Genomic DNA, 16,963 nt, shown 5'->3' with positions numbered 1-16,963 from the left:
AGAGCTTTGACTTTCCCCTGTAATTTCACACTGAAGACCCCTTATGCCGGCGATGCCTCTGTGGCAGACTGGATGCACATTTTACCCTAAATGATTATTAACTAAATTCAAAATGTGCTTACACACCAACCCACTTTATTTCATGTAAAACAAACAACATTTTGTTTCCCACAGGCCTTTCCAACGACACAATGAATCCAAATCAGATGCAGTGAGCAATGAAACTATTTCTATATACATTTTTTATAGAAACCACAATATTAGTGATCATCAGAAGTTGAATATTCTGTTCAGTTTTTTTGAGGTTTGTTCACCCATGACGGCTAATGGTGAGATTGGGTTCTCAAATACACCTTTCACAAACAAAGGAGACATGGCAGATGATGATCATGACAACCCAGCTAGAAGCAGGGTATGAACTTTCAAACCTTTTTTTTTCTGAAAAGTGATAGATTAGATCTTCCAGGACTGTTTTGAATTGAATGTAATGACTGTAAAACACACAGTTGTTTTAAGGATTAACAAGAGCTTGTTGAGAGGCCTAACAGAGCTAGTTCATGTCATATTTACTTCTGATTATTCTCTTTTTCACTTTAGTTTGATTTAATTTTATAAAGAGTTTGGGTTGTGATTTTTTCGAAATATTGATAAACAGGGCTTTCATTGTCAGAAAGGTTTTGACAAACCAAAAATTAATTAGGTCAAGTGAGAGTTAGCTTAAGTTTGGTGAAAGAAATTCTCGAAAATATTTGTTTAGGCATTTTCTGCATAAAATCATATTTAATATTAATGGGTAATTTTCAGACTCAGCTGTCTTTCTTTTTAATATTTTTTTCTGGGAGTGGATACAAACTCACTTTCTCAAAACTTTAAAATATTTCTTAATGAGTTGTCAGTTCCTACCCAGTTCCTAGCAGCATATGTCAATCCTTTTTAACAATGTCTAAATTAGTTTTTACAACTGTAAAAAATGCTACCATTTTATGTCTTTAAGAGAATTTAATGGGTATACAGGAATCTCTTCCACACCCAAATCTCAATATAAAAGAGTTTCTCATGACACATGCCTCCCAACTATGAGGATGATGATATGTGATTAAAAATCTATCTATCAAGATTCAAATGTCAATGACACATTCAGATTAAGTTTAAGATCTAAATGACTTTAATAAATAATATCTTATATACAAAATTGATTTATTGAAACAAACTTCTAATTTAAATATATATTTATTTATAATATTAAAATATATTATATTAAACAAATCCAAACACCTATATAACCTAACTATTTTCTTTTGGCATCAAGAATTGCCCTACCCTTCAAGAACAAGACTCGATTGCACTTATAAATCATACTGTGAAATTTTAATATACCTATAAACTTGCTCTGACAAAATATTTTTTTGCTCCAGCTAATCTGTCGACTGTCATGTGAATTCCTAGAAAAAATGAATCTTTGTTTTCTTCAATATTTCCGACCTATTAAGTCAAATAAAAGCATAGGGAAATATGACATTTACAATTATTGAGTTGAATATTCCAAGCAACCTCTTGCTAAGAGGTGAAGAATTGTTTTGATAGTAACCTGTTGGAGTTTTTCATACAATCCTTTACTTTGATGCGGACATATCCTTGACTTGCTCGTTTGAAAACCCTTTATTCTGGCAATGCACATGTGACTGTAAATTATAAATTAATTAAAATTCAAATGGTATTTTTGAATTATAATTAACAGTCAAAAGTCCATTCAGTATGCTTATTCATGGAACAAAACTGAATTAAAATATCCAATTTTTTAAGAAATGTGAATCTATTTATAACTATGCTTTGAAAAGTGTGATTCACCAAACCATACTATGCAATTTTGACATAGCTTTAAATTTGCTCCAGAAAAATACTCTTTTTGATCCAGCTAATCAGTCGACTGTCATGTTAATTCCTTGCAAAAGTAATCTTGGTTTCTTCAATACTTCCACCCTAATAAATCAAATGAGGAATAGGAAAATGTAACCGTTACGATTCTGGATTTGAAAATTCCATGGAATCTCTTGCCAAGACGTGCAGAATTTGTTTTGATAGTGACCTGTTGCAATTTTCAATGTAATCCTAAAGTGTGATGTGGACAGACACTTGACTTTCCCGTGTAATTTCACTATGAAGACCCCTTATGCCGGCGATGCCTCTCTCTCGTAGACTGGATGCACATTTTAGCCTAAATAATTATTAACTATATTCAAATTGTGCTTACACACTGACCCACTTTATTTCATGTAAAACAAACAACATTTTGTTTACCACAAGCCTTTCCAACCACACAATGAATCCAAATCAGATGCAGTGATTCAATGAAACTATTTCTATATACATTTTTTATAGAAACTACAGTATCAGTGATCATCAGAAGCTGAATATTCTGTCCAGTTTTTAAAGATTTATCCATCCATGACGGCTAATGGTGAGATTGGGTTCTCAAATACGCCTTTCACAAACAAAGGAGACATGGCAGATGATGGCCATGGCAACCCAACTAGAAGCAGGGTATGAACTTTCAAAACATTTTTTTTCTGAAAATTTCTTAAAAAAGATAGATTAGATCTTCCAGGAACTGTTTTGAAGTGAATGTTATACTAAATAACTTTAGCATCCATTGTAATGGAGTTAATGTAATAACTGTAAAATACACAGTTGTTTCAAGGATTAACAAGAGCCTGTTTTGAAGCCTAACAGAGCTAGTTCATGTCATACAATAATGCATAAAATGTTATATTTACTTCTGATTATTCTCCTTTTCACTTTAATTTGATTTAATTTTTTTAATGATTTATTAAAAAGTTTTGGTTGTGATTTTTTTAAAGTATTGACAGGGCTTTCGTTGTTAGAAAGGTTTTGACAAACCAAATTGAAATAATTAATTAGGTCAAGTGAGAGTTAGCTTAAGTTTGGTGAAAGAAATTTTAGAAAATATCTGTTTAAGCATTTTCTGCATCAAATCCTATTTAATATTAAAGGGTCATTTTCAGATTCAGCTGTCTTTCCTTTAAATATTTTTTTGAGAGTGGATATAAACTCACTTTCTCAAAACTTCAAAATATTTCTTAATGAATTGTCAATTCCTAGCAGAATATGTCAATCTTTTTTAACAAGTTAAATTAGTTTTTACAACTGTAAAACATGCTACCATTTTACATCTTTAAAAGAATTTAATGGGTACACAGAAATCTCTTCCACACCCAAACCTTCCATTCTGTAGAGACAAATCTATTTGAACTCAAAATAAAAACAAGAATGAGTTTTTCACCATTCATGAAATGTAATTTTAGATTAAAAAAACATTTTAAATCATTCTTAACTATTCAATGTTTCCAATCACTCTCAGTGATTCATAATCAGAAAATAAAGATGTGTGAAAGCTTATGAGTTTAATGTGAAGTCAAGACCTTATAATCATTGGGACCATACCTTGTAATTTACAAAAATATAGAAAAATAGAAATTCCCCGGCGATGACGATGCCATTGACGTATGTATCAATGAATCCGCCTCGTGGGCCAGTCTGTGTTTTGGCACCATCTGTTGCTCGGCCGGCAAAGAATCTCAATCTATTGAGTTATTTAAACCATTTTTGAGAGGAAATCTTATGTCTTGGAAATGATAACACAAGGATTTGAACTGTAGTTTTGTAGTAAGGATCAGATAGTAGTGAGTGATGGCTGCCAAGAATGAAGAGAACGATGCATTGACTGATTCTAAACAACCCCATGCAAAAGGCCATAACGAGGTACAATTCATTCATCAGCAGGTTTTAAATTTTCAGTCTTATATGCATTATTATATGTTAGTATTGGGTTTAAACTATGTTTCTCAAGCTTTAAATGTCCATGATATGCACTGCAAATGCACCATTATGACTATAGTTCCAGAATCATGTAGATATTGTTTTCATTGAGGTAAGGGAGAACAGATAGAAGCCAGCAGGCATGAATAAAGACTTCGGAACAAGGCTTAGAAATTGGATATTCAAGACTAAGGTCTAGACAGAGAAAGAAAGAAAGTGTATTAATGCCCACGAATGATTACAATAGGTCAATATGACTGTAAATGTATGGCCAACTTAGAATATGTAAGAGGAACCTTCAAAGGCTCTCCAATGAACTGTTTGAAAAAAATATCCACTAGATTTCGCAAGAAATATATCCATTATATGATATGGATTTTCTTATTATGGACTTTCGATATCAATTAGTCTTGCGTGGTATGTTACTCAGGTAGTGGGATGCCAAATTCACTCTATACAACCCTGACACTACTTCCACATATAGCAGACATAATTCTGGTGTATGATGCCCATATAAACCCAAATATACAAATCTATAGAAAATACAAGAGGGACAGATCATAATAAGAGAATTGTTGAGAAAGAGGCCTTAGAGTCCTGTCAGAAAGGGGCCGGTGGCCAGTGCTACAGTGTACATTCCAACATGCACAAGGAAAGTCCTCGGTTGGTATCTTGGTGCATGGAAATAATCAGGTATCAGAGGCAGACAAGGAACCCCGAACACCAAACTGTGGCTCAAAAATGCCCAAGGTAGGCTAGGTTTGAGTCCTAGTTTATTATAGTGATTTCAATTGTTCATGTAGTCTAAACAATCTAGCTCATCTGAAAGTGGTAAGCTCATGTGAAAGTAAGGTACCACTAGAATCATAGGCTATGCCAATAAAAGTAAACCATTGAAGTACCTAACATTGTTTTTCTAATGATTGTGACAAATGTCCATAAGGTCTAAGGGTTTAATCAGAATAGCTCAAATCAAAGTAAATCATTCATACCCAGATCCAGTTCAAATCAGGTATCAGACCGAGGTCATTCCTGAATTGAAATGACCCATTTTCTTCTAAATTTCGGTTTCCTGCCCTGGTCGTACCCAGGGTAAGGTATCAGAGGCAGACAAGGAGCCCCGAACACCAAACTGTGGCTCAAAAATGCCCAAGGTAGGCTAGGTTTGAGTCCTAGTTTATTATAGTTATTTCAATTGTTCATGTAGTCTAAACAATCTAGCTCATCTGAAAGTGGTAAGCTCATGTGAAAGTAAGGTACCACTAGAATCATAGGCTATGCCAATAAAAGTAAACCACTGAAGTACCTAACATTGTTTTTCTAATGATTGTGACAAATGTCCATAAGGTCTAAGGGTTTAATCAGAATAGCTCAAATCAAATTAAATCATTCATACCCATATCCAGTTCAAATCAGGTATCAGACCGAGGTCATTCCTGAATTGAAATGATCCATTTTCTTCTAAATTTCGGTTTCCTGCCCTGGTCGTACCCAGGGTAAACCGGGGTCCCTAGCCACACATTCCCAATAATTTAAAGGAAATCATACACTTTTGACCATCCACATACGTTTTCAGTTATGGCATGATGATGCCAAATTCTTTTTCATCTCCATGTACTCCCCCTGCTTATTTGATCAGTATGGAAATCATGAACAGAAATTGAAATCGTACAATTATTCCAACTGTAATGATTTGTATGGGGTACTTGTGATGCATCAGGCTCTTTAGGATTTTCTCTGCATACATTTTGGTATCTGCGATCAGAAATGATTTTTAAGGTGCCTTAGTTACTGATGCAGAGAGTATCTCTCAAGACTCCTCTGGCCCTGTTTCTCAATCAGGCTCCTCAATAATTCATAGACTCAACCTGAAAATAAACCCTGCCTCTGCAAAAAAGATTCCACGATATTTTACCCATACAAGGCAATACAATCGTAATCAAGATGCAATACGAACTCTGATTTGCAGCAACATAAATCACATAGAAAAATCGGTCATGGCATTCCATCTTATTCAGCAAATAAAAAAGTACACAGCTATCGCTCAGAAAACATAGAAAAAACAAAATTTCGCACCCAACCAAAAGTCGCCTCCCTCTCACTAAAGGGGAGGAGAAAACCCAAAATAGAATCAGCCCCAAATGGACAGTTACAAACCAAAAATAGAGGCACCAAACAGAGGAAAGGAAATGCACACAGGTAGTGGGCCTACAATTAATTGTCCATTACATTATCTTCCCTACCTTCGAAAGGTTTTGAATCTCCTTGTTTAGAAGCGTCTAATCTTGTAAATTTCATGAGGTCTTCTTCAGTGATCCATGTGTTGTTGGAATAAAGTAAACCCACCCATTTGACCAGATACATCTTAAATTTGTTTTTTCTCTTGTGACAGCAATCTATCTTTTTAATGTAATCTCTTTTTATCTGTGGCAATGTTCTGATCAAGTCTCTCAACACATTTTAATCAGAAACTTGTTCAACACCAGCATGGTAGGGATGAAGATCTAAAACATTGAAAACAGGACTAATATCCAAATCTTTAGGCAAATGTAACAAATAAGCATTCTCACTATTTTTCTTTAATATTTTACATGGTCCCACTTTTATGGATATCAATTTGTTATAAGTACCTTGAGGAAATCTTTCTTTACGTAAATACAACATGACTTGCTCATCTTTCACATATATTTTCTCCTTGCGATGCAAATCAGCATTCCTTTTATATTATCATTGGTTAATTGCAGTTTTTGCTTCACTTGCTGTTGTACTTCTTGTATATGCCTTGTAAAGTCCTCAACATCTTAACTAACCTACTTCCCATTCGGAAGATCAATAAGATCAACAACTCCCTTGGGATTGCTTCCTAAGACAACCTGGGAGGGAGACTTACCAATAGATCTATTGATGCTTGAGTTAAAAGCAAACAAAATCAAATTCCACTGCCTTGGATTCTCACCAACTAAGCGCAAATTACCCAAAGTCCTGCTTACCACCTCTGTCTGCCCATCTATTTGAGTGTGATAGGCCAAACTATATTGTGGTTTGCTATCAAGATTCTTCCACAAAGTCCTCCAAAAATGAGACAAAAACTTTGTATCCCAATCACTAGTAATGATTTTGGGTAATTCATGTAAGAAGACAATTTCAATAAAGAACAAATCAGCAACCTTACTTGCATCTATTTCGTTTTTGCATGGAATAAAATGGGCCATGTTTGAGAACTGATCCACAATAACAAAAATAGATTCATTACCTTGCTGAGTATGAGGTAATCCCAACACGATATACATGGAGATGTCAATCCGCGGTCCCTCAGGACCAGGTAAAGGTTTGTATAAACCTGTGTTTTGCTGCCCTCCTCTAAAAACTTGACAAACTCTACATTTAGAAACAAACCGTTGATGTGTTTTTTATGCACATGCGAACGCAAAATAAAATACCCAAGAGTATCTTATCCTCTCTTGAACAAAATCTCTCAAATGCTGAAGATTAGCTTAAGGATCATTTGAGAAGACTTCAAGGTTCATGAATGTAGGGTCACTATGTGTGGATAAGCTCCGTTGGTTGATGTGATTGTTGGTATCACAAGGGGACTTACATTTGAATGCCTGAATGCTTGATTCGTTGGAACTTAGATCATTTGATGTTACAATATGGTGATGCTTTTGATCCTAAACTAGCTAGAATTAAAAAAAAAATGGCAAAAGATGAGGGGTTGAGAAAATCTATTCTAATCCTAAGAATGTAGGGAGATGAGTGAAAGATTAGATGAAATCCTACTAAGCGAGGTCTCACCATCAACTTGAACAATTTGACACAAGCTCACTGCAATCTTTTAAGGATATTTCAAAGATATTCGAATCAATACCATCAAACATCGATCACCATTCAAGTCGATGCATAAGCAATGAATGTAGAACAATTTGAAGTTAATCTCATATCATTCCATTTGACCACACAAGGCACACTTACAATCAGTAAGAGGCTAGTGGTATGGACTAGGCGGATTCCACTTGAATACATTCAGCAAATTCCTCCATTCAATCTAATTTATTTATCATCTAACATGAAGATCCAACAAGAAACCATGCACATTGTAAAGAAACAACGGACTTCACCATAACTTCAATGAAAATGGAGTTCATTTACAACTTAGGCAACAATTTCTGCCTTCTCCTCCTACTCTACTCTAATTACTATTCTTTTCTTCAAAACTATCTATTCTTCTATTGCTATTAACTATTAGCTAACTATTCTAGCACTATTAACTATTCTCCAACTATTAACCTTTGCAAATGAAGAGTTTGAGCTTTATATAGAGAGCTCATTTACAATGAACGGCCAAGATTTTACAATGAAACCCTAATTAGGGTTTATTACAACAAACTCTCCTTAGCCAATGGGAAAATTACATTCAATGAGTGTGGACCAATAGATAACAAGGGTAGGTGCCTCGGAGTTTGTGCCATCACTGGTGAGTCAGGTTCATTGAATCAAGACGAGCTGATGTGGGAACTTCTCTGATTGGTGGAGGTAATGACTAGGATTCCACCTCAACTCACACTTTGTAGGCTTGATAGATCATCATCATGAAGATATTTCTTGATACTCAACATTATCCAACTTACTTAAAGGGATGATGATGATGAGAAGCAAACTTTGATTGACTGTTCTGAAACTATCTGCTTCTTTAATCGTGCTCAATGTAGGTCTTGTGATGACTTTGGTTGATCTTTCTTCGTTTCGACATACTTGTGAGTGATGCAATTGGTTAAATGTAGCTCCTCATCATATTGATTTCGATTCTTGGATTCCCAAAGGGAATTCAAGATTGTAAAACATCCTTCCATCATGTAGGTTATCCTTCTTTGATGCTCTTGTGTTTGCTGCTGAAGCTTCTTGAAGAGGTTCTCCTTGTATCTTGCTTCGTTTTCTGCAAAAAAAACAAGCAAGTATCAAATACACTTGATATATAGGTTTAATGAGAGCATATAAAGAGAATTCGCCTTCATGTAGGAGCACTTTGAAGTTGCCTTTCACTCTTAGAGACGAGCTCTTGAAGTTTACTCCACCCTTGATGTTCATGACATTGTCCTTGTCTTACTCTTTTTCATTTTTTTGAACCTCACTCATATACCTTGACTTTTGAAGTCGCTCACCTTACTGAGATTATGAAGTTGCTAATGTAGATCAAATGATAATATTCACTCATGCGGGTGAGTTCATGAAGTTCGCTCTTATATGCCATTTTATGAAGTTTATTCGTCCTCAAAATGTAACACTCGCTCATATACCTTGGGTTATGAAGTTGAAATTCTCTCTTGAAGTTCTCTACATGAAGTTTGCTTATCTCAAACATGAAGTTAAAATTCGCTTATGTAGCTTGATTCATGAAGTTGATATTCGCTCATGAAGCCTCTGAGGATGAAGGTCGCTCTAATTGGTGTGCACATGGAGTCTGTTTCTCTTATCTTGCTTATCAAGTTTGTTCTCCCTCTCCAACTTATGAAATTCGCTCATGATCTCTAACTCACAAAGTTCATTTGTATGAAGTTTGGTTGTGTGAAATTCGCTCCATTTCCTCAAAACATGAAGTTCGCTCCTAATCACTCAAACATGAAGTTCGATGCAATACTCCAACTCATGAAGTTACAAAATCCGCTGCAATACTCCAACTCATGAAGTTGCAAAATCCGCTCCACTACTCCACTTCATGAAGTTGTCTTACATGTGAAATTCGCTCCAAGATGGTAACTCATGAGTTGTAAATTTCGATCTAGGGAGTATGCACATGAGGTCTTATCTCAATCACCTTGCTTTGCTGAGCTTGCTTGTCATGAAATCCGCTCCAAAACTCTCCAACCTGAAGTTCGCTCCAATACTTCAACTCATGAAGTTGTTTCAAACATGAAATCCGCTCCAAAAGTCTCCAACTTGAAGTTCGCTCCATCACTCCAACTCATGAAGTTGCTTCAAACATGAAACCCGCTCCAAACTGTGAGATCATGAAGTAGGGATTTCGCTTGGTTTGCTCAACTCATGAAGTATGTTTTTTCGCTCCACTTGCTAAAGTATAAATTTCGCTCCAACTTGTGAGATCATGAAGTTCGCTTGCAAAACCCAACTCATGAAGTATGAATTTCGCTCCAAAGTGCAAAGTCATGAAGTTGCAACATTTCCCTCGAAGATGACAACTCATGAAGTTGAGAATTTCGCTCCTGGAAAGCAACTCATGAAGTTGTGAATTTCACTCCAATATACAAAGTCATAAGGTAAACATCAACACAAACCTATTCACGTCTATTCTTAATTGATGCCAAAAAACATTCTCACTTACTATGTTGTAAGTTTTGTCTCTACCAAAGTGTCCTCCCAAGCCATTCGAATGCATTTCTCTAATCTGTTTTTCCCGCTTAGATACTGTGGGAATACAAAGTTGGAGTCGTGCAAATAAAAAGCCACTTTCCAAAAAGTAATCTTCAAATAATTTACTCCTTGTAGCAGCACGACCGTTGAGGGCAGCAATAACTTCGCTGAAATAAAGATCAGCTACATATTCCCCTTTCATTCCTCAAACCCAACAATCTCATTGATCATTGAGACGAGAAGGTGGCGTCTTCTACTTAAGGCATCAGCCATTACATTAGTTTTAACACTCAAATGCTGAACAACAAAAGTATAATTCTGCGAGAAAGAGACCCATATGACTTGCTTATGTGACAATTTGGCTTGGGAATTGATAGACTCTCTGCATCAGTTACTCATGATTAAACACTATAATATTTTTAGAATTTTAATTTCCCAAAGGTGATACAATTGGCACTTGGATTTAAATATGCTGATTTGGCAGTAAATCTTACATTTTGTTTCATTTTATATATTTATGTAGAGTTCTTATAGCAATCATATCCTACCTTGAGTAAATAATATTTTATTATTGCATTTCCAAGTAGTTCATTTCGTCGCAATTGCAATCTGGAAATTGATGATAGCCCCTCCTCAATGAACATGGCTACCATCTACTAGATATAAGGCCACTCATCGAAAGTCTAGCTGCTTCTTCCAAGACTTCTCTTAATGATACCAGGATACTATAGAGTTCCATCTCCTCGTCACTTAGGTAGTATATTAGTTTCATGAACTTTCTATGGTGCAAGCTCTTGGAGCTGCTAAAGTGAGCATATTACTTTCACCAACTTTCTATAGTACAAGCTCTTGGAGCTGTTATACGTCCTAAGTGGTGTTAAATAAAGCTATACAGGGTGCTTTTTAATATCAATCATCATGCTTTCAAGAGAAAAGTTGCAGCATGATCAATCCAAAACAAGACAGCACTGTAAAATATATAGAAGTTAATTCCTACAACAAGCACATTTTATATTTAGAACTTTGAAATTATAATGAAATATTGTTCTAGGGTAAATTTTATCTTTGACAGTTTGATGATTTTAAAGTTAAGGGAGAATCTGAAATTTGTAAGGAAGCAAAGGTGTACAGAAACACTTCCTACGTTAATCTCGAGAGGATGATTATGCAAATTTCAACATAGTTATTACAAAGATTTCAAGAAACACATAAGAGCATAAACAAAATGACACTAAACACATAACACAATGATTTCCGTGGGGAAAACCCTTATGGGAGAAAAACCCCACATTCCAAAACCTGCATAATGTATTATCAAATCAACAATAGATTACAACACACTTGCATTCCCATAGCACCCACTCTTGCAAACAAAACTCAATGAATCAAACCCTTCCTCAAGACTTCATTTTATAGGCTTCTCACAATGTGGAAACCATTTGTGGTTTACAAAACCATATGCTAAAATTCCTTGACACGTGTTTCCCATCCTTGACATGTGTTGCCCAAGATAGGCAAGAATCCAAGTTAAAAATAGTCTCACACGTCCAAAGTATTCCCCCCTATTCTAAAAATGGACCTTCCATAATATACTATGGACAAGGCATCTTTTGATAACTAATATTCCCATTTTCAAAACACCGACATGAGAAAAAATACCAACTACATTTTGAAACCATTTACAAGATTGACACACGTTTTTTCAACAAAATTTCGTAGACTAATTTCTACTATAATCTTACTGGGGTGGATGTTTCAAAGGATATGGAGAGTCATGTTATTGGAGCATCTATAAATGATTATTGTCCCCATATCATTCTGTCCAAGTTGGTTCCAAGACTTTTGAAGCAGGATTTATCTTTTCCAATATGTCATCCACACTTAAATCGCTGTTCCTAAAAAGGAAATAGTACCTAAACAACACTACATAATAATCACATATTTGTAATGTAACTTTTCTTTGCTTTGGTGGGTGGCTGTTCTTCCTGTACTTACTTCTTCGAGTTGAATAAATTTTTACCTTTTTAGCCAATTGGACTGCCCAATCAACTGATCCATTTTTTCCATGATTAAAAAGTGGGAAGGAGTTGACCAGGCATCTTGTCTGGTACTTCCTATTTTAAAAAATATGCAAACCTGTATCAATGCCAATGGTGGTATTCATTGCAAATAAGGGAACGAGAGAACATTTGGATTTCTTAATTTAAGCTGAAACATAATTTTGACCCTTACAATGAATTGGCTTATTCTTGTGCTTTTACAAGTTTTGGGTGGATATCAATCTATTGCTGTCATCTCTAATGAAATACTTGTATCGAATGCTATATCTTAAATCAACAAAAAATTGTTCTTCTAATGTGTCGTGGATTTCTGATAAGTTTTCAATGCATATTAGGGTGAAACTCAAGAGAAAAGGCCAAGGAAAACAATCGGTTGTTTCTCAACGAGCAAGACATCAAGAGTGTATTCGGATGATGACTATACTCAGGATGGCTCTATGGACCTTCATGGAAACCCTTCTGTCAAGAGCAAAACAGGGAACTGGAAGGCATGTCCATTTATACTGGGTATAAATTTGAAACTGGAATTCAGCAACACAATATTTTTCCACTAGAACCTAGTATTCTTCATCCTTTATTTAAAACATAAAAATTTAGATTTTAGATTTTGTAGTTTTGGCAAATCTTGTGATCTTGTCACTCAAAGGTTATTGCTTATTGTTCTGACAGGAAATGAATGCTCTGAGAGATTGGCATACTATGGAATGTCTTCAAATATGTCGGTCTATTTTACAACAAAATTCCATTTTGGTAATGCTGCAGCAACAAAAGCCAACAGTAACTGGTCTGGAACATGTTACATAACACCTTTGATTGGGGCTTTTCTGGCTGATTCATATCTGGGGAGATATTGGACAATTGTTATTTTCTCTATAGTGTATTTCGTTGTAAGTTTGTATTCCTACTTATATTTATAAAGTTATTTTTCATCTTTCACAAGCCCAAGTTCTCAAAATCAGTAGTAAAAAACTTAAATGGAAGGTAACCTTGTAGCTGTTTGCAGGGAATGACATTGTTGACTATATCTGCTTCTGTGCCTAAACTTAAGCCTCCTTGCAAAGATGGAGTTGATTGTCATGTCTCGACAGCCCAACTTGGTGTTTTCTTCCTCTCACTTTACCTTATTGCTCTAGGAACTGGTGGCATTAAGCCTTGCGTGTCATCATTTGGGGCTGACCAATTTGATGAGACTGACGAGGCAGAAAAGAAGAAAAAGAGTTCATTTTTTAACTGGTTTTATTTTTCAATAAACATTGGTGCTCTCGTAGCTTCTAGTGTTCTTGTTTATATCCAAGTGCACGTTGGCTGGGGAATAGGCTTTGGAATCCCTGCTGTGGCCATGGGAATAGCCATCTGTAGTTTCTTAATAGGCACCCGTTTATACCGACATCAAAAACCAGGAGGAAGTCCCCTGACTCGGATAGTCCAGGTGATAGTTGCGTCATTTAGAAAATGGAATGAGAAGGTTCCAGAGGAAAAGTCTCTGCTATATGAAGTTCAAGACAATGAATCGGTCATTGAAGGGAGCAGGAAACTTGCTCACACAGATACATTGCTGTAAGACTATTAATTTTTCTCAACATCCTTTTCCTGCAAGATATATAGAATATAAATTGACAGACACTGTATTCCTGCAGATTCTTTGACAAAGCTGCAATAGAGACACCAAGTGATAAAAATCACTCTGGTCCCATCAGTCCATGGCGTCTCTGCACTGTGACCCAAGTTGAGGAGTTGAAATCTATTATTCGCCTTCTGCCAATTTGGGCTACTGGGATCGTTTTTGCTGCTGTCTACAGTCAGATGAGTAATTTGTTTGTTTTGTTAGGGCTGGTTATGAATTATCATATGGGACCTCATTTTGAAATTCCATCTGCATCATTAAGCATATTTGATACACTTAGTGTCATATTGTGGGTTCCAATTTATGATCGTCTTATTGTACCAACTGCACGTAAGTATACAGGCCATCAAAGGGGCTTTACCCAACTACAACGTATGGGTATTGGCTTGGTCATTTCCATTTTTTCAATGGTGGTTGCTGCCATTGTTGAAATCAAGAGACTTGACATGGCAAAAGAACATAAATTCTACAAGAATGACAAACAAATAGTTGACATGAGCATCTTTTGGCAAATTCCTCAGTACTTCTTAATAGGTGCTGCAGAAGTGTTCACCTTCATTGGACAACTTGAATTCTTCTATGACCAAGCTCCTGATGCTATGCGGAGCTTATGCAGTGCACTTTCACTTACAACAGTGGCCTTAGGGAGTTACTTGAGCAGTCTGCTAGTAACTATTGTAGGAAGCATTACAACCAGACATGGAAAGAAAGGATGGATTCCTGACAACTTAAACGATGGTCATGCAGATTACTTCTTCTGGCTTCTGGCCATCCTTAGCTTTATCAACTTTCTAGTCTATCTTGTTATTGCAAATTGGTATAGATACAAGAGGGCTACCGGAGAAGTCCACATAACCAAGTAAACTGCATTTACAGGAAAAACTTGTATTCATTCTATTCTGAATGCAAAAAGTTTCATAGAGAAAAACAAAAACACATGCAACCTTTATTTTCCTTGTCTTTCCAACAAGCTTCTTCTATATACAGGATGTATTCCCTACCTTTGGCTTAATGTACAGAACTGTGACATGCTTTATTGAAGCAAATCCATTTAAAAGTAAACTAGCTTGTATTATCTTTCCTACCAAATGTCGAGATGTAATTTTACACTCAAAACAGTTTGTGAGATGCTGAAAGTTGTACATCCTCTTCAAATTGCTCAATGTAGTGTAACAAAACTTTTTTATTGCTTGCCAGAAATTATTTTATGACCAATGCTTGGTCAGAAGCTATAAAGTCTATTTTTAAAGATATTTAGAGGCATGCATTTTTAAATGAAAATCAGAGTTTAATATTATTGTTAAGTATTGATATATGTATTGTAAGGATAATTTTGAGACAGATGCATCTTCAAAAGATAATCAGAGAAACAGGTGTTCAAACCATTGGCATGATACAATGATCAGATTGTTTTGACTGCAACTTCCTAACAAGTTGTCAAAATGGAAGTGGGATTTGTTTTGGCAAGTTTCTGTCTGGGATTAACATATCACCGTGATTCTGCATTTCCTGCTTTTACACACCTAAAGAAAATTGTCTGCACTTATGACGAGTTGCTGGTTTTCCTTGCACTCTACTGTTTATGTTCTACTGGTTTTCTTTGATTGGAAAACTTCTTGAATTGGCACACATTCTTCTGTGCAACTGAGCATTTATAAACATTTGTTGTCTGAGATGTAGCACTTCCAGCAATATAACTGTGAGATCAATCATTACTGCTTAAAGAAGATGAGAGTAGTACATGGGTTATTCTTCGATCTGTTTTCTTTATAATACTTCATTAATGTTTTTTCCTTTTTCCTCCCTTCATTCTAGTGCCCTTTTCTTATAATCTTCCAAAAAAAAAAAATTGTTATCGCTACATCAGGCAGCTTCCCAAGCAAGAGCTATAATGCCGACCTTATTCAGTTACCAAAAAGCTGCGTGGACTTTCAACTTAAACTCATAATTTAGATGTCAGGCACAGTCTAACAACTCATGGACCAGTCTCCAAGTTCTATCACTAGAGCTTACTCAATTGTCCAACCTGCTTTCAAGTTGGACACCATGATATCAATGCCCATTTTGTGGGCACAATTGATGGAAATAATTGGATGCTTGAATTCACAGTTTCAAAATGTATTTCAAGACAATCAATACTAACGGAGCGACAACAAATCATGATAATTGGGGATAATATGAGAAATCAAGCCTCGTGTGATCCGAATCTCATGTCCAACTTTTGGAAGCAATACAAAGATCCATAATTGAGACTTTGAAAAGAGTTGAAAACAATTTTCAGGGTATGATTTTACCCTCGCATATACGGAGAAGTACTATCCACAATTTGGTTCCAGTCCACCAAAAATTAGGCAAATCTGTCCAACAGTACCTCGATGAGTTCAATCAGCTCTTTATTAAGTCCCACATGCTTGTATCTAATGAGGCCCGTGGTGTTGAAGTTATCATAAGGCCAGTTCTTTTTCTCCAAGTATGCTGGCCAACTTTTCTATAAAGGTGGATTGAGATTAACAAAAGAAGAAAACCAATCCTACAATCACATCTCAGAACATGAATACTTCTACCCTAGGTAACTTCATAAACCTTGCAAACTAATCCGAAGTGACTATGCTAAGGGTTCTAGCAATGAGAATAACTATTGTGCTTAACATAAGAAGGATGTTGTGTCTCTAATTTGGAGAATAAGTTAATTCTCAATTAATTCTTATGGTGAATGACTAATTTTTTGATAATTCTAAGCTTTATTCACCCATAACTCTCAAATAAAGGACAATGTAATGAAGTTTTGATTAAGGTGCACATGGATTTTGGAAGGGCCTAGACCCTTGTACAATCACAAAGGAACCACAACAAGTAGAAAAGCCAAAAGTCTCACTAAGAGTGAGATAGAGACCAAAAAACTACAACAAAATTAGTAGAAGATGATTGCAAGCAACCATACAAAAGCAAGTTAGAAGTCAAACAATCAAGTTGGTTTGAAACTAAACTTCATCGAAGGTCTTAGAAGGGGGCAGGGCGAAAGTGGAATGCCCTTCCATTGTTCAAAGGAGAAAACATAGGCAAAGGTCTCTTAATC

At 35.7% G+C, this 16,963-nt stretch overlaps 1 protein-coding gene across 4 annotated transcripts; it reads left to right on the top strand.

Annotated features, from left to right (window-relative positions):
• The first annotated feature begins 225 nt into the window (after positions 1–225).
• Positions 226–15,140, top strand: LOC131029922 (protein NRT1/ PTR FAMILY 8.1). Of its 4 annotated transcripts, XM_057960606.2 has the most exons (6): positions 276–412; positions 3,678–3,780; positions 12,599–12,770; positions 12,933–13,150; positions 13,267–13,820; positions 13,901–15,140. In XM_057960606.2, the coding sequence occupies exons 2-6, from the start codon at positions 3,709–3,711 to the stop codon at positions 14,748–14,750; spliced, it is 1,866 nt and encodes a 621-aa protein (XP_057816589.2). In that variant the 5' UTR covers positions 276–412; positions 3,678–3,708; the 3' UTR covers positions 14,751–15,140. The 4 variants fall into 4 exon arrangements, with proteins under 4 accessions (XP_057816587.1, XP_057816589.2, XP_057816586.1 ...); XM_057960604.2 differs by lacking the exon at positions 3,678–3,780 and having other exon boundaries at positions 226–412; XM_057960603.2 differs by lacking the exons at positions 276–412; positions 3,678–3,780 and adding an exon at positions 2,183–2,541.
• Positions 15,141–16,963: the final 1,823 nt, after the last annotated feature.

Source organism: Cryptomeria japonica, chromosome 8 (genome assembly GCF_030272615.1).
Source record: "Cryptomeria japonica chromosome 8, Sugi_1.0, whole genome shotgun sequence".
NCBI lineage: Eukaryota > Viridiplantae > Streptophyta > Pinopsida > Cupressales > Cupressaceae > Cryptomeria > Cryptomeria japonica.
The sequence above is the reverse complement of the archived record's forward strand: the minus strand, read 5'-3'. Positions and strand labels throughout refer to the sequence as shown.

What these genes read in the sequence shown, in the direction of transcription:
- LOC131029922 (XM_057960604.2), top strand. Translation starts at nt 317, where the DNA reads ATGACGGCTAATGGTGAGATTGGGTTCTCAAATACACCTTTCACAAAC. An exon ending in TCTCTATAGTGTATTTCGTT is followed by an intron (nt 13,151 to 13,266) that starts GTAAGTTTGTAT and finishes AGCTGTTTGCAG; the next exon opens with GGAATGACATTGTTGACTAT. An exon ending in GCTCACACAGATACATTGCT is followed by an intron (nt 13,821 to 13,900) that starts GTAAGACTATTA and finishes GTATTCCTGCAG; the next exon opens with ATTCTTTGACAAAGCTGCAA.